The sequence below is a fragment of the Phaethon aethereus genome, assembly GCF_964289735.1.
Source record: "Phaethon aethereus genome assembly, chromosome: 2".
NCBI lineage: Eukaryota > Metazoa > Chordata > Aves > Phaethontiformes > Phaethontidae > Phaethon > Phaethon aethereus.
In genome coordinates, this window is record NC_138582.1 from 84,669,632 (window position 1) to 84,693,753 (window position 24,122).

Below are 24,122 nucleotides of genomic sequence, written 5' to 3' on the forward strand. Positions count from 1 at the left end.
GGGAGAGGAAACACAAGCTCTCTCACTCCCCAGCCCGAGCATCACCCCTGGCTCGGAGCCTGATGGCTGGTGCCACGCTGCCATCGCCACCGCGCTGCTCCTCCCAATCCGGCGGGCATGGCTTCAGTTTTCTCCGCCTGCGTGTGAGCCAACACAGCTGAGCTGGCAGGCAGGGGAAAAGGAAAAAAGCTGGCTGCGTTTTTGGCTCTTCTAGAGCAAGAAGGAAAGAGGAGCTAAAAGCAGCGAACAGCTATTGAAATGCCGACTGCTCTCAATGTCCCTTCGGTAGCAGTGAGATCCTAAATACCAGTGACAGAGCGGATCACCAGGAAGCTATTAAATCACCATTAAATTAACGCACAACAAGATTAAGCAAGGAAGGCTAATTAGGCAGAAAGAAGTGGCTGAACTGTGGAGAGTTTTCTCTTTTGCTATTCTTATTTACCTCATTTCTCGAGACTGGTGGGTTATTTTTAATTTTCCTCTCAATACAGGGTTCAGGGTCTAGTGGTGAGAAACTACTGACCTGCACAGGGATGTTTAAACTGGTGGGGAAAGCACTTACGGTAGAATCAGATGGGTGAGTAGCAAAAAATGCACAAAGATACAATAGATTCTTTCACTAAATAAAATTGTAAGCTGTGTAAGAAAGATTAACATTTTGTTAGAGGTCCACAAAGCGAGTTCAGAACTGTCTCCCGAAACTCTGATGGTTTAAAAGCCTTCTTTCTTCTAGAGGTCTCCTCTCCATGTGGCCCAAATCCGTGTTCCTAAATCACTTCAGAAGGTTCACCCGCGGGGACAACCCAAGCAGCAGCTGCCGCCATTTACCTGATGAGGATGCACTGGTTGTCATGGCGCTTCCAGAGGCAGCGGTAGCACTCGTTCGCCACAGCGAAGATATGAGGTGCGATCTCTCCCATGTGGTGCTTGCTGTATCGCTCCACGGCGGCGCAGTCGTACAGTCCTGGGATGCTCTTGTAAGGGTTCACAGAGGCAACTATCGAGCCAATGTAGGTCTGCAAGCACACAGCCCCCCCGCCAAGTTGTTAGTACAGACGGGGTGAAACAGATTAACGCTCTTCCCAAATGAAAGGCAACACATACACATTTGCAAAAGCCCAGCAATCCTTCGGAAAAAGGTGGCTAGTATTTCCCCCCTGCCCCGGCTTTCTTCTTTTTGACAAAAGCAACAGAAGGGCAAACCTTGTTTCCACCTTCCCCGTACTTTCATGCCTACTCTCCCTACAGCACGTACCCCTGCCTTAGCGTGGCGGCAGCTATGAGCGCTGGTCTACAGCTGCTTCTCACGCGTTCTTAGGGACTTGCTGAACTTCCTAAAACCTGACTGTACCCACAGGTCCCAAGTAGTGATGCAAAACTCCAAATGTCCATCCAGAGCATCCAAGTTCTTCTGTGGCCCTCATTTTTAAAATGGAAGTATCAGACATTATTGTAGACACTAGCACCCCTACATGATAGCAGGCCTTAAGAAAAGCACGCAAACTGGCAGATGTTCCTAAAACATTGAGTTTCTGCAACTTAATTTACCAGTATTTCGATGCACAGCAGAAGCTGACAAAACATTCATTTCTATCCCATTCCAATTAGACAGCACATCCGTTAAAACCACCCAAGTAGCTGCTTATGCCCAATCCCGTTGCCTTAACTCATTAGGCTGTGGTAATGTGATCATTTGCAATGGTCTTTTCGCGCTGCTGTTCAATTTCTCAGTCTTCATTGTATTTTTCAAATAAAATCAAAATAAGTGCAGTAGGAGATAACACCAAGCACATTACCTCCAGAATTTCCAGTACGTTTCTGGACATGTGAAATTAATTGATATATCATATGGTGTGTGCAGTGCTACCGCTGTGATACTAATTCCATTTTGTTAAGCACCCTTTCTGCGGGTACAGGCAGGAAGCTGACACCTGGCTTCAACAGCCCTGCTGTGGACGTGCAAAGAGCCGGGCTGCAGAGCCTCCAGCCCCGTAACACGGTCCCCGTGTACAGACAGATTCTTCACAGGCAGTCAACCCTCTCATCGCTGACAGGAACCACCTGCGAAGTTGACAGCAGGACTGGGGCTCTCTTCACTGCCACTGCACCTTACCCAGAGAGGGCTGGATAAAGCGAATGGCATCTTGCACACCACAGAAACCCAGCCCCACGTGCTCCTCCTGCAGTTGTCCTCTCTTTCAGCAAGCCACTGCGGTGGCACTCACCGAGACCCAGTGGCCATCAACTCCCCTACAGAATCACAGAATCTTTGGGTTGGAAGGGACATTTAAAGGTCATCTGGGCCAACCCCCCTGCAATGAGCAGGGACATCTTCAACTATGTCAGGTTGCTCAGAGCCCCGTCCAACCTGACCTGGAATGTTTCCAGGGATGGGGCATCTACCACCTCTCTGGGCAACCTGTATCAGTGTTTTACCAACCCTCACTGTGAAACATTTCTTCCTTTCTCGTCGAAATCTGCCCTCTTTTAGTTTAAAACCATTACCCCTTGCCCTATTGCTACAGGCCCTGCTAAAAAGTCTGTCCCCATCTTTCTTAGAAGCCCCCTTTAAGAACTGAAAGGCCACAATAAGGTCCCCCCGGAGCCTCCTCTTCTCCAGGATGAACAACCCCAACTCTCTCAGCCTGTCCTCACAGAAGTGATCCATCCCTCTGGTCATTTTGGTGGCCTCCTCTGGACCTGCTCCAACAGGTCCATGTCTTTCCTGTGGTTGGGGCTCCGGAGCTGGACGCAGCACTCCAGGTAGGGTCCCACCAGAGAGGAGTAGAGGGACAGAATCACCTCCCTTGACCTGCTGGCCACGCTGCTGTGGATGCAGCCCAGGATACGGTTGGCCTTCTGGGCTGCGAGCGCACATTGCCAGCTCATGTCCAGCTTTCCATGGACCACTACCCCCAAGTCCTTCTCAGCAGGGATGCTCTCAATCCCTTCATTCCCCAGCCTGTACTCATACTGGGGGTTGCCTTGACGCATGTGCAGGACCCTGCACTTGGCCTTGTTGAACCTCATGGTGTTCACACAGGCCCATTCCTCAAGCTTGTCCAGGTCCCTTTGGACGGCATCCTGTCCCTCAGGCATGTCAACTGTACCACTCAGCTTGGTGTCATCTGCAAACCTGCTGAGGTTGATCCCACTTGATCCCACTGTCCATGTCACTACTAGAGTACTGGTCCCAGTATGGACCCCTGAGGGACACCACTCATCACCAATCTCCATCTGGACATTGAGCCATTGACCACTACCCTCTGGATGCGACTATCAACCAATTCCTCATCCACCAAATAGTCCACCCATCAAATCCCACCTCTCAAATTTTTTCCATGTTTTCCCCTTCTCTCTGTCAATCTCTTCCACAGCACTTACATTCTCTATCTACCTGCCTCCCTCCTCTTCTCCTCAATTAATACGTAATTATTGCTGCGTATCAGCTCTCCTTTCTCACTGTTACCCTGCTGTTACATTCCCCATCATCCACCTGTTCCTCCTCCATCAGGCCCAACACAAGTAGCCGCTTTGAGCTTTTGCTAAGGGGACTATAGCAGTGTCCTTGAAATTATGACAATTTTATTAGCTGCGAGGTGAATATTCCCCCTCCTTGTAACTCAAGTACGTTATAAAGAGCTGTGAATTTTCAATCTGTGTGTTTTATAAACCCCCCCATGCTGTGCAATAGCTCAGAAGGTTTCATCTAGAGGAAAGATACCCTTTCAACACAAGATCGTATCACAGTGCAATTACAGCACTAAGACAACAGCTTAATTTCCTGGGATCATCCCCTCTCGGGTTCTTAAATAACTGACAAGGAAGTCCCTGAGAACAAACTTCCTCAGTTTGAAACATAGTTCAGCATAGATTGCATGGGCAAAATTTTAAGATTTTTTTTTTTTAATTACATGACTACATTGCAAGCGTGACCAATAAAACAGACTGCTACAGATTTTCCTCTTTACCATATTAGAGTCTGACTAAAGTCTTGCTAAAATGTAGGAAGAGTAACTTGAGGCACACTACCACAACAGATGCCATGGTGAAGAAGCAAAAAACCAAATCTCCACAAAACTTGATACCATCTAACTTTGTAACTGTAAGCGTCCATTCTATAGCTTCTGCGTGATCAAGTACCTGGCAGAAGAAGATCACCACGCTCCCTGATCTTCCTGTGATAAAGCACTGACAAAACTGCACTACCGATGGCTACAGTGCAACTTTTCTTGCTTCTCTGATTTAAACGGTAAATATCATAAGAGGTGACAGCAGCCCACTTCTGCACAGACTTGCTTAACATGAGACAGTCTTTCACGTGGCTTAAGCACAACTTTTTAAAAATTATGTAAACACTTCCGGAATATTAGTCATTACTGTGAATAAGAAAAGTTTTTTATTAAATAAAGTCAGATAGCTTCATTGCCTCATAATTCATGGAAGGTATCGTCAAGAAAAGAAGTACTGTATAATGGCAATGACAGAAACCTCGTGAATAGCAGAAATGATACCGGTGAAAACAATTCCTAAATCACCTTATGGAGTAACTCTTAAGACATGCCACATGTAAAAAATTCCTTCTTTCTCTCTTTTTCTTTCAGCAACAAAACGTAAAGAACCACAACCTCTGCTGAAATAGCTCCAATTTTGTGGTTCCAGTCTTCTGGTGCTTTAAGTACACATTACCTCTTTGCAGAACAAGTTAAATGCGTACACAAATTGCCACCAAATTATAATGACACAAGACAGAACAAAGTCAGGCCCTCAAAAAACAGGTTGCTCATCCTAAGGCAAGATCACAAAAAAGCTATATTCTTCACAGACACAGTGGATCAGATCTATCATCTACCAAGTGTCACAATCCAAACCAGAAGCAGCCACAACTAGGTATCTGCATGGACTACCTAGGAGTTAGCTGGCCCAAGTGAAAGTTCCACCTTAACCCAAGGTAGCTCAGTAAGATATTGGTGAGCTGAAGCAGCACCATTATTAAAACCTATCTTCCCGAAGTCTTTGTAAACTTCCCCTGGGATACTCAACAGTAGCAAGATCTGCTGCAAGAATCGTTTCCTACATCACTTCCAGACTTAGTACTTTTCCCATCCAGTAACTATCACACGCTCTTACCAGCAGCAGTATTTTGTAAGCAGCAGGTCCTACTCCTGCTAGCCTCTACCCTGGCACCTCTAAAAGGCACAAAGCCAGGGACTTGAGGCACGGCATGACCTGCACCCACATGCAGAAGAAAACCACCTCACCTCCCTGTTTGTCAGGCTCTGCTTTCCCTCCCCTTGGGGGCTGAGCAGCCGCCCAATGCAATCCCCTTCTTGGAGGGCTGACTTTCTGGTTTTGCAAGTGCGGGCACCTTAGCAGCAAGTTAAACCGGTGTAAAGGTACGCAGAAAACACAGGACTGTTCAGTGGATGGGTATTGTCTCCTGAACGCTATTTCTGCACCAGGCATCATCATAGGGCAAATTAAAGCAATTAACACTCAGAAGTCGGATCTCTAAATTACTTTATTATGCTAACGTCACAAGGCAGCCGTTTGGATGAAATTTCAGAAACTATTTTTTCACATAAGAATCACTTCCATTTTGCTTACAAGAGAGCAAATTAAACTTTCTCTTTGTTCTTTGCAGTTTCTAATCTGATTCTTGCAGTCAATAATTACTTATTTTGATGAAAGCACTCCAAAGCAGTTATGAATAGGAAAAATGCTCATACATCTGCCAGAGCACTAGCAACCAGACACGATTCTAAAGATCTCCAGTTGAAATAGTTTGAGAGGTATTTCAGTGTAGAGGTCCTATCACAAGCCTGACTTCTTAAATCGGTGGCAATGAACGGGACAGTTTACTTTTCTGTTATATGACCAACTCAACACTTCAGACCCAACCACACGCAGACTTTTGAATTACTTTGTTACAGACTAAACCAGCAACAACTTGTTATCAGATCACTGCTAATTTAAAACCAAGAATAAATGAAAGTTGAGTTATTCAGCCTGAATCCCAATGCAGCTCTCTGATTACCATAGTAAAAGGTCGGGCTCCTTTTCCACTTTCAAATTTTTACTGTCATTTTACATTGATAACGCATCTCCCAAAACACTTTTGGTCACAAACCACAGACACTCCTGCTCCCTCTTTCAGCACAGAAAGCGGAAATAAGACTGTTTGCTGATCCCCTAAGAGGACTTTCAAAATTAGAAGTTCAAGCCCTGTCGTCTCAGCTAGACATTCAGCAAGACGATAGCATCGCAAGAGTCAAAATGAAAGATGTACTTGAGAAAAGAAGAGATTTTTCATCAGTTCTCCAAATGCTTTTTTTGTTTGGCTTGTTGCCTTCTGATAGCAATCAGCTTTGAACCTCGTGTCTTGAAATCACCCCAGACTTCTTCAAACACTCAAAAACAATTAGTTCTTTAACAAGGTTCAAGAGCTCACAAAGATTTCTGACACCCACAGAAATACTCTAGAAAAACTTGCAACGGTCAGAGTAGTCCTGTCTAAGATGAGAAGGTTATTTTTATTTTAAGGAAGACACAATCAGTTTACTTCAGTTTCATGCCAGCTTTACTGGTTAAAATACATTTTTTCAAGTTAGCTTTAAAATTACAAGAAAAAAATTTGCAGTAGATGAACTAAATACAGTTTAAAATGCCTTTTCTTCCCATGTAGAAAGGCTTTTCGACTAAAAGAGGAAAAAGTAAAATAAGAAATTTCCCCTTCAAAATTTTTTTCAGGTTCTCTACACAGAAAAAGAAAAAAAAGGAAACTGCCGTAATGCAAGATCACTTCATTAATCCTATAAACCAAACATACTAAATATATCAGGACCACCTTGCGCTCCATCTTTTCCTCTCCACAGGTTCATTTTGGGTACATGCTTTAGGTTTGCTCCATATCCAGCAACCATTCACCATCCACTTCTTCCCTTTTATGTCAAGACTTCTGCATCTCCACAATAACATTTCTATTTCTGAGGATCCTTTCTGATTTCTGTGTTTTACTCAAGCTTGCTCTACCCATTTAAAGTCATCAATTTTATCCTACAGTTTTTCTCATGACCTCCTTTCACTCTCTAAATCAAGGTACTCATCTGTACTTCCCAGACTTCTAGAATCTGAAACATCTCATTCCTCCTTCTTTCTTAAATACATAAATAAATGGGGGGAGGGGGGGCAGGAGAGGAAAAAACCAAAAGGACTTTTTTTTCAGGCTGCGCTTATCTCGTGCTACAGGGAGGGTGGGAGAGAAGGCAGGAGAAGGCTGGAGGACTTTGTTAAAGGTCGTTACATGCTGCTCCTGAAAGAAGTCTTTGATCAACAATCACAACAGAAGCTAAAACTGCTTGCACTATTAGAACAGGCACAAGAAGACTACATTCCTCACTTTCAATCATTGTTTCTTCAATGACACCAAAAATCAATGTTCTTTGCAATGTGGTACTAGAAATGTTGGAAGTGATCAAATACGGAATCTAGATTTTTTGATACAAATACATACATTAACACTAAGACAGCACTTTATCCAGCCAACTCTCTTTTAAGAGCACTTTCAAGACTTTCTGCTTTTGGGACAAGAAAGATCTATCTCAGTACAGAAACAAAAGCATGTTTACAGATGCCTCAAAAAATATGTTTTTGAGTTGTTTTTGAGCAACCCCTGACTTTCCTGGAGTCACTTAAGAAACTGATGCTGTGTCTGAAAAGTAAGGGTATTTTTTTTTTTTAAGGGGTATTAGTATCAACCTGACAATTTATACAACAAGTATCATTTTCTGGGCTTACCCTTAATATATGGGTAACTTCAAATAAAACTGCAGTGCAACTGGCTTTCTAGAAAGCTACTATATGGCACATTTAGACAATGTATGGGAAAAGTTTTTTATCACTGTTCCACACAAGTTGCACGACTCTCATACCTCTAAATCATCAAGGCTACAGTAACATTACCAAATTACAATACTGGTGCTTTCACAGCACATGCAGAGGCAGACAACATTTGAAAGACCACAAAACAGCCATCAAATTTCGCTATGTTTTCAACATCAAATTTCAAGGTGTCAGCAGCAAAACCCATGAACAGAAGAGTTTGCCCCACATTGCAGGTACAGCCTCCATCGTTCCCAGTTCTCCCAGGCAAAGGGACTGATGGTAGTCACAACTGAGTTTATTCTGAGGCAAAGATAACTAGGTCAACCACCACATACATGTCGGCATAAAAAGGAGAAAGATGGCTGCACCATATTTTGGCATGCTTTTTAGGGGAGGCAGCAGAAGGGGCAGGGGTATGTCATAAACAGGATGATAATTAGTGCCGTTGTTCTTGGTAGGACCTTGATTTATCCTCTCTGTGGTAAGTATGCCCTATCTTTCAGCTAGTCCCATGCTAATTTCAGAGGGGTGGAATCCAGCTGTCTCCCTAAATTATAAGCTGAACTGTCTGAAGCCAGGCTCCTTTCTTAAAAGCCATAATCAAACTGAAGTACTAAACTGCAAGTTTAGATGTTTTCAACGAGTCAAGCCATTTCTGAGATGGAAATGTCATAGTCTGTAATCATCCTTACATGCTTGGGCTTCTGCAGCTCTCACCATGTTTGGTGATTCATGGTGGGTTTCCAACAGTCCAAGTTTACATCGACTTTGCTGTCCTTTATTTCTGTGTTCCTCGTCGATGTGCATGCCATTACAATCCCTAAACTGTCCTTTTTTCTTCTCAAGGCCTGCTGTAGAATTAATTGCAAAATGACCTGTTTGCAAACACACAGGCCACACTACAAATGCAAGAGCTAGCATTCATAGGAGACAACCTTTGAAGGGAACCAGAACAAGACAGAGAACGTCACTAAGAAGATCAAGTGCCAACAGGCAGCTACCTACATCCAAGACCCACCTGCTAAACATTCTCCCTGTCACTGTTTTCCACAAGCATCTTCTCAGGCACATTCACACTGCTTAGCTGTATTTTCCCATGTGTTTCAGTCCACAATGTAAGCTGCAGCAGCTTCTTCTACCAACTACCTCTCTAATGGCCTTTTCCCTTCCTGTGCTGAGCACAGAACAGATCCAAGACATTAACAGACCAAAGCATTTTCAAAGCCAGGCTTTATGCTTGTTTTCACTGGCATAGCTCACAGCAAGATTTTGGAATAATTTTGAAATTTTTTTTATACTTTATTTCAGATGATCAAAGGCAACTGCTGGGCAACAGCATCTCCTATTAGATACATCCTTATCTGTTATGTTCACCCTTCAACCCAACCAATGTGATCTTAAGCTTCCGTTGGTGTAGAGCATTAAGCAACACCATGCTACTTTGCAGCCTGGCTAATTTTAACTTCTAAACTAAGCAAAACCTTCCATTCCCTACAGCTTCAACCTTGCACATTCATAGTGTCCTTGTTCTAGGCAACTAACTGAAGCTAGAAAAATCTGCCTGTTTCTTAAGGGTTAAAAACTGGGGTTTGTTCACCTTAGCTACCAATCGAAATACCGAAACAATGCACAGAGGCAGTCGTATCTTTCAGCTTAACTCCAGAGAAAGTTCAGAGATGGTGAAGAACCTGCACAAAACTAAGAGCTCTTCACAGGTTGAGATATACTCATAGCTCAGTCTCATCTGATTTTCACCTTCCCTTTTTTTATCTTAATTTTTGTTATTTCATCTTATTTTTCTTATTTTCTCCTACTGAACAGCCTGTTCCATGTGGATGGAAATACTTAAGGAAAATCTACAAGTGGTATCCAGAATCTGCACAAAAAATTCCAGCTAGGAAATATGAAACCAATATAAAGAAAAGCTGATAGCAAAAGCACTGTTCCACCCAAAGGTAAAAACCAAAATAACAGACAATAATATTGACATCAGATAGACATCTTTCCTTATTTAAGAACTTCACGGGTTTCTGGCAGTTTTTCTCCTGTATAAAAAGGATCAAGTCTCCTTGTTTTTATTGCTTTTTTTTGCTGACTAATACAAGACAATCTCTACCATGTAGCAGTACTACGTACAGGATGTCAGGATAATGATCTTTTGTGATCTACTGCATGGGCTGTTTATATGAACAGTTATGGAAGAGTACCTCTCTTCACCATTGCCAAGTGGAGAGAGGAGGTGATCTCCTGAACAAAAACCCGCAAATGATCAGTGAGACATGGATTTTTGTCATTTTCATGGACTGCAATACAGCACATGACTATAGGTTTGCACAGACTGTAGCAATCTGTGTGCACAAGTGCACAGCTTAACTCTAATGAGCCGATCTCTAGCTCAAATCAGAGAAGGACCCCAAAGAGCGGAGACCCCATGGCTCATCCCTTCATTTCACACGGCCTGAGGCCACACACTGGTTTTTGGTTTTGTTTTGTTTTGTTTTGTTTTTCCCCCGCTTTGTTATTGTACAATACTCAAATGAGTCTTTCAAAGCTGTCTGAAGGTCTAATTCACCCTGCAGCAAGGAAAAGAAAAAAGTGTTCTTCCTTCCTACAAATTCATCTCAGGAAGATGAAGGGGGCTTTTCAGAGAAAACACATGCAAACAAAAGAAAAAATTCTGGTAGAAGATATCCCAAACAGCAATATCTCCAGAACACAAGAGAAACAGTTTTAACATAAAGATTTGGAGATTTGTTCCTTTCTGCCTGCAAGTATTGCACATACTGATACGCAGATTTTCGTAACTTCCATCCTACTGCAATGTTTAAAGACCTCTTCTACAGAAAGGGATTTTTTAGGAGGAGAGCAGGAAGAGCAGGAATTATGCTTTAACAGAGCATGAAAACAGAAATCAAAAGCCAAAATAACTGAAATCTAAGCCTGTGCCAGGTAGTTTGTTGGATGGCACTGAACTGCTGCCAAATAGCTGTGGGTCTAGAAATCAGCACTAAGATGGCAAACAGTATTAGCAGTCAAAAGTCTGCTAAATGGAAATTTTGGACCTCATCCCCTTTTAAAAGTAAAGGCTGACAGACATCAAAAGGAAATAGCTGAAACTGCTTGCAAGGAATGGACCACATCTTTTGAAATAAAAGTAACAGCCTGGCTATGAATCAATAGTCCATTTATGCAGGTAGACAATAGCTATAAAAGTAATTTAATTCATTTTCAACGTAAATGGGTCGTCTATGGCCTTTCTAGTATTAAACTGCTGGAATATGTGAACAAGGCAGTTGGACAGTGTATCACAAGCAGTAAATTTTGTGCGGCTCACTTCACAGTCAACGTCTAACTCATGTAAAGAAAATGTGCTGGTGACAGACAAGCAGCTGAAGTTTCAGAGTCCAAATTCCTGCCCTCCTTTGAATGCTTCTGTGGTACTGGGAGTAACAGACCGTACAAAAAGGAGCCAGAGCTTACCTGCAAGTGAGGCAAAGGTGCACACAGAAGCGTGCAGCATCATTTGCAAAAGCTCTGACCAAATGGTACTAAGCTGCTGTTGACACTTACGCAAATGACTGAAAAATTTTCTTTTTGATTCTGTACGTTGGTCTGCTTTCTGTTCTCAGCTCATACAGTTACCGGTGACATTCCGTGAAGGTGTGCAGAAACCAACACAAAAACAAGCCTTCAAATCTGAGAAGACAGTAGCAATGTGTACCATCACCAGTGACAAAACCTGCACAAGATGATAGACTTCTACTCTGTAGTTTTCAATACGAAGTTGTCATTAAGCAGGGCTCAGGTATCATTCAAAACGCCTGGAAGTTACAGCAATTGACCCTCCACGTATTATTTACATTTACGTTACGTTACATTATTTACTTAAAGGGGGCTTATAAGAAAGATGGGGACAGACTTTAGCAAGGCTTGTAGCGATAGGACAAGGTTTTAAACTAAAAGAGGGCAGATTTAGACTACATATGAGGAAGACATTTTTCATACTGAGGTTGGTGAAACACTGGCACAGGTTTCCCAGAGAGGTGGCAGATGCCCCATCCCTGGAAACATTCCAGGTCAGGTTGGACTGGGCTCTGAGCAACCTCGCCTAGCTGAAGATGTCCCTGCTCATTGCAGGGGAGTTGGACTAGATGGCCTTAAAAAGTCCCTTCCAACCCAAACTGTTTTATGATTCTGTGGTTTATTCTCCTACTACCAGCCAAATGAGAAGAAAAATACTGGTACAGAGCAGACAGAAAGAGCAATTTTTTGGATGTTTTAACAGAGCTTTGACCTCCTTCTCCTCCCCACCTCCCTCACTCTCACTGAAACAGCGCACTGGTGCAAGAGGGTAAGATCCCTACTGCCGCGGGTTACCAACAAGTAATGTGCTACAAACTGTAGTATAAATTTATGTGTTTGCATAACCATTGCATACAGGTACACATGCAGCCACTGCATACATTGCAAAGTGGTTGTGTAGCCACTGCATACATGATGGTGTACTCAATTACAAAGACCTTTCTGACGAGCTCCCTTTTTAATGGCATCATGTTGATCACACCACCTCAGGCCAAAATATTTGCTAAGATCTGAAAATATGCACCTTAAAAATCCCCTATATTTTCAGTTGTGAGGACAAAGTTCAGAGAAACATTCTTTATTGTTGTTGTTGTTATTAGCAATCCCAGAAGTTCGGCAGTAAGGACGAATTCAGAAGCAAAGTTGGTTAACCAACCGATAGCATGTGTTTACTTCTTTTCATATCATTACTGCTATGTTATTCCCCTAACATGTATTAAAAAAAGGAAAACAAATAGGAAATAACGGTAATTGGCCTTTGGCAGACAATTATTGATCTACATAACTGACCATGCTTTGGAAATAGCAATCACCAGAAATAAATTCCACTAGATTTCCAATCAAAAGTCTGCTGTGTTTATATAGATCTTTGTCTGCTGCTCTCTAGTAACAGATGTGAAATGGAAGCCGTAATTAATGCTTGGAGACAGGAACTCACTTTGAACCACATTTTGAAAACATTATCTGATGTGTGTAAGCATAACATGCTAATTACAGAGGTAAGTAGCTATGTATAGACGTTTGTCATGCATTCTTAGCAGCGGCATTCTCTGCTCTCTGTACCTCCTCTGAAGGAGCTGGCGAAGAGAATTTTCCTCACCTCCCCAATAGCATAGGAAGGCATGAAAAACACTGTGATTCATCAGCACACCTTTTATATTCCTTTACTGCAAAAGTATAATGATTAAATAAACAGCAGTTTCCTCAGCCACCATAAGCAGAACGTGCAAACTGGTTACCTGGGACTGCTCTAGAGCGCTGGATGCCTGAGGAGAGGAACTGTGCAACCACAGCGGGGTTGCAGGCAAGACCAGGCTAAATGTAGTTCTAGGAGCTACTATAGTAACTAAGGACTTGGTCTAAATGTAGGGGTACACTACTTAATATATATGTTACTATTTATATATCGTTACTATAATATATATGGTACTAATTAACAACACAGTTTGTGTGTACCATGGTTTGTTTTTTTAAAGTCAATGGCCCACACTTACACCACAGAGCATGATAGGGCAAAGACCAAGGCTGGTCAGCTGTCCAGGATGGTATATGGGTCCTTGATACACATTCTTTTAAGGTCCAGTTTCTGCAGGGAGCGCATCAAAATTTTCCATTTAAGAGATCAGTCATGACAGTTTTTGTCTTTGTAAGTAAACGTTTTGGGGCTATTGTCTTCTACTGATCTTACTTTGCCTCTCTGCCTCCACTTAGAAGTTGTGTCTGTGGTAGAGGAACAGGAGTGATTTCAAAGTTCATGAATTATGTCTGACTTACTTTATTTAATTAACCAAGACTCTAGTGTGCCTTGCTATTTTCTCACTATGACATGCAGCAACAACCACTTCCTGGTGACCACCGTAACACGGCACCTAGCAACTGCACTGGATCTGAAATGAGTTTTACTGTACTCAGAAAAAAATGCAAATGCAAAAACCTAGACAAACAAGTCACAGAGAACAGCTGACCTAAATACTAAAGTGTATATGTCTGCAAACAGAATTTGAAAAAACCCCGACAGCGATTATTGATTAATATTAAATTAACATCAACTGCTTGCCTCAGGAAACCCCCATGGCTTCCAGGGAAATAAATTATCTAATTACTGCAAGTTTAACAAACTACAACTGAACATGCTGCCAAAGTAAACACAAATAGATTTAAAATCGATGTGTAAATAACTGAATATACCTTTTAAGAACAGATAACTGAACATTCAGTGTAATGAAGCGGCTAGGGATTCTGCAAGCAACCTTGCGAGGGAAGAGAAAACTCGTCCAGTTTAACGCCATTTTTAAAAATTGGAGAAATGTTGCTTTCTCGTCCAAGTTATTCCACGTTTGTTGCTTCAGCTTAAGAGAGAAAGGAAGCCAGCCACAGAAACTGAGCTCCTAATTACCACTATCCTCCCTCTGATGCGGATGTGGCTGGTACAGCACTATATGTCTACGTGGCTGGTACAGAATATTTTATACAGACGCACAGAAACCTAACAGATGGTTGCAATTATCGGCAGGCAAGCTGCAGTCCTAATTTGAAAGTGAGCAAAAATAGGCAATGTTCTCTCTCACCCCTCATGGCCACCACACCCAAGTGCCGGACAACCTGGAGGATACTCTCCTCATCAGAGGAGGGTGGCCAAGGGACCGCCACACCCCACCCCACGCAACATGCCTCCCTGGGCACGGAGACATGTTTTCCACCTAAACAAGACGAGCACGTGTCAAATCATCACCACGTCAAAGTGCAACGTGACTACCCGGCACTTCAGAGCTCATTTCAAAAGGAAAAAAACTAATCAGATGTGCTTTGAAACTTGTTTATTGCTTGAACTCGGGCAATCGAGGGTGGATCTGATGCTGAAAACCTCCATGCTGGCCTGCACCACGCATGCTGCAGTGATTTCCAACCTGCCTCTCACCTCAGGAAAAGCTGCACTCTCATTCTCTGGTCTGCTCTTCCGGCATCCGCTCGCCTGCATCAGTAGCTAACCGCTGGCCACAGAGACAAGACAACCGCAGCGCATCCCGCAGCCAGCTCAAGGACTGAAATTTGCGTGTCTCGCAGCACAGTCCACGCGGCATGATTTACGGCGTCCTCTCCAAGGTTAAGCCAGTCCTCTCCACAACATTTACTTAACTAAAAGTAAACCAGAATCAACAGCTTTGGGAACAACTCGCCTTTGAACAGTGACAGGAACGGCTGCCGCAGCACGTCTCCTCTCCACGTCGCGTGCCCCATGCCAGCATGGCTTCAGAGGTGATGAAGTCCCTCGTTCGCCTTCACAAAAGGCTCCGTTTTCAAACGTGGGCACCTTCCACTTTTAGCACTGGTGTTTATCTTTCCCCGTGTTGCCACATACCAGCCTGGCACGCAAGCTAATCTGAGGTGTCTAAAACGGGTGTTAAAACCTTGTATGCTGATGTCTAGAAGCTGGACCTCCTGTATCAGATTGTTCCTGATGGAGTAAAATGGGGGAAAAAGTAGCAATGAAAACCCCTGCAACACATGATCAGTGCCATCCTAACCCTGTTCCTTTCCTGGGCAACAAAAGCGGTGATAGCCCAGCAGCAAACTTTTAGATAAAAGCAGTATTAATCAGGAAACCTGAGAAAATACCAGACAGGAGCCTCCTTTAAGTAATCAAGAAAGGGCATGTACACCCCATGCTTCTCACAGGCCAGAAAGGGAAAGCATGCACTCTTTTCTTTTACGGAAATTCAGACAAAAATTATCACAAGCAGTTGTCAACACAATTGACACCGATACAAAAAGATGGTTGCACATAGACAATGACAAACTTCTGTCATTCACCTTCTCACTATCAGCACAGATGCAGCTAAGAGCCTTCAACTCATTAAGTACAGAGCCAGGCATCATTCATGCTATGAACATAGTCTGCATGCTAAATCAATATTCCTCCCTCCCCCAAAACCAGCAAGAAATCTAGAAAATCCTCTGCTGACCCTTTACAGCTGAAGCTGTTGGCAGCAGCAAAGAATGTCACTGACATGTTTGACAAAACTTGGCATCCATAGCAAATATCTTTATAGTATTAATTAGGAAGCAGTGAAGAGTTTAGGAACACGGGTTTGATTAGGTGAGACAAAAATGTTATTAAGTAAAGGAAGATCAAACTGAACTCAAACATCTGAAGATATTTGCTTAAATGCTCATTGCTGGAGAAACAGCTCCTCAAATACAGACAAACACACAAGTTAACGGTGGAAGATTTGCATAAATAATTGCCTTCCTGAGAAAGCAACTGTTTAAATTTCTTTTTAATTGTTTCTTCTGTGTTTTTGAAATTATATATACTTTACACCATAATTTAGTAAATTGCACTTCATATAATTTTTGTGTGTGTGTGAGAAGAAGCAAGCCCCAAAACTTACGTCCTAATTAAGTGCATTCCTCATTAAGGGTATAAAGGTGCTTCCCAGTCTCATTGCCACTGAGAAAACAAATAAAAAGCTGCCAGACTCAAGAACCAATACAAGCGTATAACTCAATAAATGCCAGCCAGATACACCTTCGTGTATCTTTTCCCCCCACTCAGGATGTGAACAAGGAGGTGCACAGAGCTGAAGTAGAGAGCGGCCTGGAAGCTTAACGCCAGGGCACGGCAATTATATGGTGGTTTATATTCGGCGATGGTGAGAAGTCTTCCAATGGGATGACCAGCCCCTGAGCTCGGAGTGGAGAGGGGCACGTGCCTTCTCAATTTATCCCTAACGCACAAGAGACGGATACTGCCAAGGTGCCGAGGCGGCTACAAGAGACAGTATGTGCACTATACTGATGGTGCAATTACTGACCAAGAGAGAAGACTTCTTGGAGGGACGGGAGAAGGCAAATATACAATCTGGAAAGTTTAATTGCTGCTGGCATGAACTCCAGTGGTTTCTAGTGTCCTGTACAAGAACTAGTCCGGTCCCAAAGCAGAATGACCAGGAACCCAATTTCTTGAGCTGCATGTATGCCTTCAACAAAGGTAAAATCAATGCACCTTTCATTCCATGTCTTTTTAACATCAAACACTAAAATATCATTGAACTGTTCCAACACAGTTAAGAGATTTTTGGCTTGAAAAGACACAGTTCATTTTGCAATGACAATAGCAGCTCCTACAACACATGCTCATATATCTATCAAGTTTTCATAAAATTCAAGCTTTTTTATCAGCTTTTCTTGGGGTTTCTGTTCCTGGAGCCCCGTCCTGTTAAAACACTGCCATTGGCACAACAGGAGTGGGGTACCAATGAGGAGCGAGAAAAGAAAATGCTTTGTACATCAGCTCCTGATTACATATATAGGACGAGAGGTTTTCATATGCATTTCAAAACACACTTTTTTTCCAATCACCTTTTCAAACATTTTACAGGTGAGCTGGACCCAAAAGAGCAAGCTGTAAAGCTAGCAAAACTGAAAGGACAATGAGTGTTCAGCAGCAACTGAAGATCTGTCATCATTAACAGCACACAAACCTGTTTGTCTAGAAACATACACTGTACTGAGCATCAAGTATCAGAATACCCTAAACTTGCCTTGACAAGCCAAGAAATAAACAAGGACATGTCTCTTCAGAACAAGGCTATTCTTTGCCTCTTCAAAAAATCACCCGTTTTTACACACATGCTTTTTAAAAGGGAGAAAGGCTGACATCCATGTCCCACATATGAGTACCAGTAATTATTCAGAAAAAAAACGGTTTTTTATTTTGACTCATATTGAGTATTGTATTCTAATCTAATAACACTGGTGGAAAACTAAACTCTTACCAAGTAGCCTTCTTCCCCCTACACATGCAAGATTGTTCATATATGCTATTCATTTTTTGTTTACTGATATTTCTGAAAGGCAAAATGGTTTGTTTTGAGAAACAACATACATAAAGACTTTTGTAAAGAGAACTACCTCAACATCTATGATTCTCTGTATTAGCCCCTTTAAAAGTAATGTACAAAGGCACATAATTTCCTTGTGCTGTTTTCTGCTTTTTAACATGAAGAAATTTCTAAATACAGTGAAAGTTTATTTTTATGTTAAGATATGTTCATGTTTAAAAATAAAGAATCCAAACTTAACAGATAATGCTTAAAATAAAGCATGTATATGCCAAATCAAGGGTCTAGACACGTGATGCAAACAAGAATTATTTATGTTCTGTAATTAAAAAAAAAAAACAATCAAAACCCACCAACCACTGAACCACTGAAAAGTGAGATTTCACAATCTGTAACAGCCACTAATAATCCCTCGATCCTTCTCACATTTAGTGTAGTTCCAGATTTAGGAAAGATTCCTATCTAGTCAGTTCAAGATTAATGAAAATATTTAAAAAGCAGGTAAATCTAATCACAAAAACCTTCATTACAGAGCTGAGAAAAAGAATTCCTTGTAGACTAATTCCTTGCTTCTGAACCTGATAAACAGCTGCCTGTTCTCATACAACCCAAACTCCAACTATCTGCATTTAATGGCACAGGTTCTCATCTTGGTGATTGTAGTACCATCCCCTCTCAACTACAATAGAAAAGGGGATGCTGATCAGAACTGGATCTTGGCTTGATGAGATCTCAGATGACAGTCACAAACTAAATCCCACCACCTCCTCTCTAGTGACACACAGAGCATATATAGTTGGGGCAGAGGGTCTAGAGGAGAAGAGGAAAACAAGAGCCCTTTACACAACCCTGTCCCTGGAAGTGTAAAGGCATATGGAGCATGCCTGTTTTTCAAGGCTCCCAAGGCATTGCCTGGCCAGCCCTGAGCTCCCCTCTCCTTCCATCATAGCTGGCAAGAAGTCACTAGATGAGGCACGCTTCAGCTCTATGTGGATACACAAAGAACTGGAGGACGTTAGGAAGGGAGATACCACACAACAGCAAAACACACACGGCTCTTACACATTCCAAAACATTCCCTCTGGGTATTTTTCTTAATTTTAGAAGAAACTTACATAGATTTTATCTTGCTGATATCGCTGGAATAAGTTGTGCATAATGGAGCCTTCATGGAGATCTATGAGTGCTGCCATGTCTTCCACGCTCTCTGCGCTTGTTTGATGCATAGGCGTTACCTTTTGGTGTGTGATTGTGCTCTGTTTGTAAGTGAATACCTGAAACGGGGAAAAAAAGAAAATATAATCATATCACACATTCAAACACTCCTATCTGAGAATGGAGCTTTCATACCCATCCATATTCCCTATCCAGTTTATCAGTGTGCACACTTGTAAAATATAGTAGTCTGCCAGTCATACCTTCTTCAAAAACTTCTCTGACAATAACTGGAGCCCCAAATAGGTACATGGGGGTCAGATGAAACTAGCACATACTGACGATGCACTGAGGACTATAAGGTCTTTTCCTCTCTACGGGCAAATGTAATCTTGTTTCACACTGGACTACCGTTAGACTTTATCAGGAGAAAAATAAACTAAGCAATAATCATTCCCCCGAAATCCAAAACCAACCAAATGAAAAACCACCCCTTACAGTAAACACTGCTTACACTCTTAATTACTCTGGGAGGAAATGTTTCACAGTGCAAAACAGCAAATGAAAATTATTGCTCTAACAGGCTGCAAGTGTTTATATATTTGATCTGAAACCCACTTAAATGTTTCTGTCAATTCTCCGGTCAGGACCACTACTGGGTTAGGTCATTTCTTCTTAATGCAAGTAGCACGCTAAGTTCAGTGTGCTGCAGGTATCTGAAAACAAACAGGCAAACCGATTTCTAATTAACATACTTTTGAGACAAATTTCTGAAGCCTGTTTGAAACGGACAGTAAAAGCTCTAAAAAATCCACAATTTAAATACTCAGAAAACACTTCGATGTATCTTCTGTAAAACTATCACAAATATGCTCAGAAGATGTACACACCCCCAATCTAGTTAAATAAAGCTTTTACGAATACTAACGACATCACTAAAGACTATACAACAATAGCTTTGGAATTCAGCTTCCCACTTCCTTCTGATTTACATCTTGGCAACTTGCCCTTATATATCTGCATCCCGTAGCCAATGCTACTTGGGCAATACTAGTCCCTGCTAACGTCACCGTTTCAGTGTAAGAAAGTAAAGTATGGGGTTAATGTGAATGCTTTAATCACATGGAACATTTAAAAAAACCCTTCCAAAATCCTTTGAAACATTATTTATAAAGCCAACAGAAGCGCAATAACTGGCAGCCCAAGCGCGGGCAAGCGCCGCGGGATTGCCGCTGCGGGCTGGGGATCACGCAGCGCTGTCCGATGGATGGGGCAGCGCAAGGGGCCACGTCCATGTGGGAAGAGAAAACCCCTCACAGGATTTCAGCATAAAAACATACGTATGCTCCTGGTAACGAAAGACTGAACAAGGACGGCCGTGTCATCCTTGTTTAGGGGACACGGTGGTGCTGGATTAATGGTTGGACTTGATGATCTTGAAGGTCCTTTCCAACCTAGTGATTCTGTGATCATAGGAGGCCGTTACGGAAAATAGTGATTTTGTCTGTCTTGCCGAGACAAGTGAGAAAAAGAAGCTGAAGCAGCAAGAGGCTGAGCGCAGACCACGCTTGACATGGAAGAGCTGTACTTGGATGTCCCACCAGCTGACAGAGGAGAACTGCTTGATGAAATTTGTTCATTAAAATCCTGTCCCAGGTGTACCAAATGCTGGCACAGGCCATCGCACCATTACAGCTGTCGCTGGCACCAGCACAAAGCGTACTGGGGGAAGGCTGGGGGAGAAAGGAGATCCAGGAAACCAGTTTCTAACAGGTGCTGGAAGGGAGCTCAGATGTCAACAGGACACATGAGCAAACCATCAGAAAGCTCCTCCAGATTCGGACCATCCAAACCACAATTCCTAACTGCGAGGAAAAGACAGACACAGAGATCTGAGCCGTATTTTGTAGTAGACAACCATCAAGATGACCGGACAAGCGTTTGTACAGGGCAGAGAGATGCTGGCTGGGACAGAGAAAGCAGCCCCTTGTACATGATCCAGGGGCAAGCGGTCCAGATATCTAACAGACAGAACGAATCAACTGACAGCAAAACTTGGGGGCTGAAAACAGTGTCAGCAGTCCCAAGACTAGCCACACGAAGTGCAAGGCGGAATTAGAGGTAATTACATTTCAAGACTAATAAACCACAGTCCCTAGTTGGAAGAACCATGACCAAAAAAACCCAGAACCCGGACACTGCAGAACAAAGAATACTGTATGCTGGAATATAAATAAAAGGGATTTAAGGAGACCAAATCCTAGAAAAGTAAGTAACTTAACAGAGGCCATGTATCAGCATTGAATTAAAACAGAAAAACAGACTCAATAAAAAATTAGGAAACCAAACAGCAACGGCACATATCCTTTGAGTGCAGCTCATGTGAACACGGAAAGGAGACACAACATCCTTTCCAGTAGGAGAATTTTTGTATTTGTGATTTCTGTTCTTTGATATGTGATGCACAGGTTAGTAAGGTAGGCAGAGCACTCCATACATCACTAATCACATTTATTAACATGAGGAATTAATAAAAATGCACGAAACAACCCCAAAGTGACCATTGACTTGTGAGTGGCAGGACTATCAAAGACTGTCTTTGCAGATTCATCCTTCCCACTCAAACCCACTATTTTCTCTTCTTCAGGCTGGTTGTTCTCACACTTCCCGCTCTTCCATGCATTGCCTCCTTGTTTGGGTGAGGAAACGGCTCTGTGGGCTGACTCAGAGATATGCCCATGTGTGAACCAGCCAGAAAACACAACAGCCGGTCATAATGGCTGCCACCCAGACTAGAAAGAAGGAGGGTCTCTTCCCGAACGCTGGGGACTTACTTTACTTTTAATTTTAACCAGAGCCACGCATCCTTCACATTTCCTAAACCCACTGTAAAACTCAGTCAAAATCATTTAACAAGATCAAAGTCATCAGGCAAGGCAGCAGGATCACATGCGCCGACCTCATTTCCCTAAAACAGGCTTTTAGCAGTCCTGCTGCTCAAGCTCTGAAAGGCCAGCTTTGTTTTATTTCGTCTTGACTTACTCCTTTATTAGGATAAGGACGTGAAAACGCTGCCTTGAACTTTATCGTTACTAATTAGAAGGTCACATTATGAAATATTACAGCAGATGAAATCCTCAGGAAATAGGAACCAAGAGCCATTCTTGCAGGGTCAGCATGCAGAAGGGGAAGATGAACAAGTTGGCTCCTGAACTTCAAGAGCAGCCCGTTGGCAGAGCACAGGAGTGTCCATCCTTGAGGATCTTGCCAGCATTTCTGGAAGGTCAAGTAAAACATGCAGGAAACTTGGAATAAGATTTAAGACAAACCTAAATAAGAATTCAGCAAAAACTTCTTTCCTCTCAAGATATAAATGGTCCAAGATAACAAACATGCTGAATACATGGAAAACTATAAATTAAACCCTAAAGACACAGCACACAAAATAAGAAGTCCCGAAGTTATTATGGAAGTGAAAATTAAAGGTTGAGATGGGAAGGAGCAATGCAAAGAACAAAAACAAAAAGAACAAGCTCAAGAAATACAAGTCAAAACAGTGAACCCAGTTAAACAACAGTAAAAAAGCATTCCAATGGGAAAGGAGAACAACACTTCAAAACTGCTTGACTGTCCATACCACAACTTACTGGTGCTGTGATGAACACGCCAAAAAGAGATTCAAATAAGGAAGCAACCTGAAAAGCTAGGGGACCAACGCTACCAAGTTCTCCGGCTAATGCAGGAAAAAGCTGTAGGAGGCACTCTGGGGTTCGAAAATAATGTAGGAGGGAACTGTTGGATGCCCAGATGTTAACAGCTTGCTGAAACTGAGAACCCACACCTGAGGGCTGGAGGAGTGCTGTTTAGTGTCAGTCTTCAAGAAGAAAGCAAATATGGCAATATCGAAGTAATCACATGCTGCTGAGTCAGATTTCTTTCTCTAGTCAAAAAGGGATTGAAGAGACAGGTGAGTGAGGACAGGAATATTTGAATGAACATATATAGGTTCTATATAACGAAATAGGGTGACATACAGAAACTGAAAACAAACCACACTGGTGTGGTTGTGACAGCCTGTTTCAAAATTTTGGTGATATGTCACCATATGGACCCTATGTCTTGATTCATATCTGTTCAGAAATCAACAGGATTATTAGCCCACTTCTGTCCAGAATTGTGTAAAATTCATGAGCCTTGCGGTGACAGGGGCATACCCAGAGCAGTGTCAAGGTCCACCTGCTCAACAACAGTGTCACCCACAGCACTAGCCAGATGTGCTTTAGGACACAATGTCGAGCCCTAGACATAGAGAGTGAGACCTACACTCATACTTCCCAAAAATATTACCCAGACGAGAAAGCAGGACAAGTAGGTAAAATTAATTCATCGTCTCACAAACAAGAGCATTAGCCTTGGACATGGGACCAGGGAAAAAGAAGTTAGAAGGAAGTCCTTGGCAGCACACCGGCACCTCCAGGACATGGGCATAGATGGGACAGGCTCCCACGTCACCCTCTGAAACACCATCCAGATCCCCAAATGCTGCTGCAGGAAGCGCCGCCTTCTCTTTGCAGAAGGTGCCTGTCAGACTCTCTCTAATGCACTGTAGGAAGCTGGAGATCTTAAAGCATCACGCACTGAAATTAAAGGTGAGACTAAAGGTGAGGCTCTGCAGATGAGCACTAGGTAAAGGGGTTTTTGGCAAGTTGACGTTTCATGAAGGGGTTTGTTCTGAAACAGTGGATCATCATAAATAAATACATAAATAATTTCATATGGGACTATTTGGAAAGCCAAAACCCCCTAAATCACATCCTACATACAATGAAAATGATGGCTTTAGCAAATAAATATGTAATTTTCCCTATTCATAAATATCATACCTATTCATAAATACTGCTGCATGAGCAGTGCGATATTGTACTCCAAAATGTACAAGTATTTGTTTGGCGTGTTTGTATTTTTGGTTCAGAGAAGCATTTTTTGTATGCCTTGTAATTTGGAGTAACTAGTATTTTACACGAATATACTCTTTTAAATTGACTAGTGAGCATGTAAAGAAAACAGCCCACCAACAATCCAGGAGTCTGAGGCATATGACTGCAATTAAATTAATTTCACTGATGTTTCTAAAAGAGCATGAAAAACCACCAG

The 24,122-nt window shown here is 42.4% G+C and overlaps 1 protein-coding gene across 1 annotated transcript in view; it reads right to left on the reverse strand.

The window, feature by feature from the left end:
- MYO10 (myosin X) overlaps positions 1-24,122 on the reverse strand; it is a gene marked incomplete at both ends in the record, with an annotated part of 166,368 nt that overhangs the window by 77,345 nt on the left and 64,901 nt on the right. The window contains 2 exons of the mRNA XM_082015005.1: positions 832-1,019; positions 18,929-19,087. Coding sequence (XP_081871131.1) covers positions 832-1,019; positions 18,929-19,087 — 347 coding nt within the window. The remainder of the gene's footprint in view (positions 1-831; positions 1,020-18,928; positions 19,088-24,122) is intronic.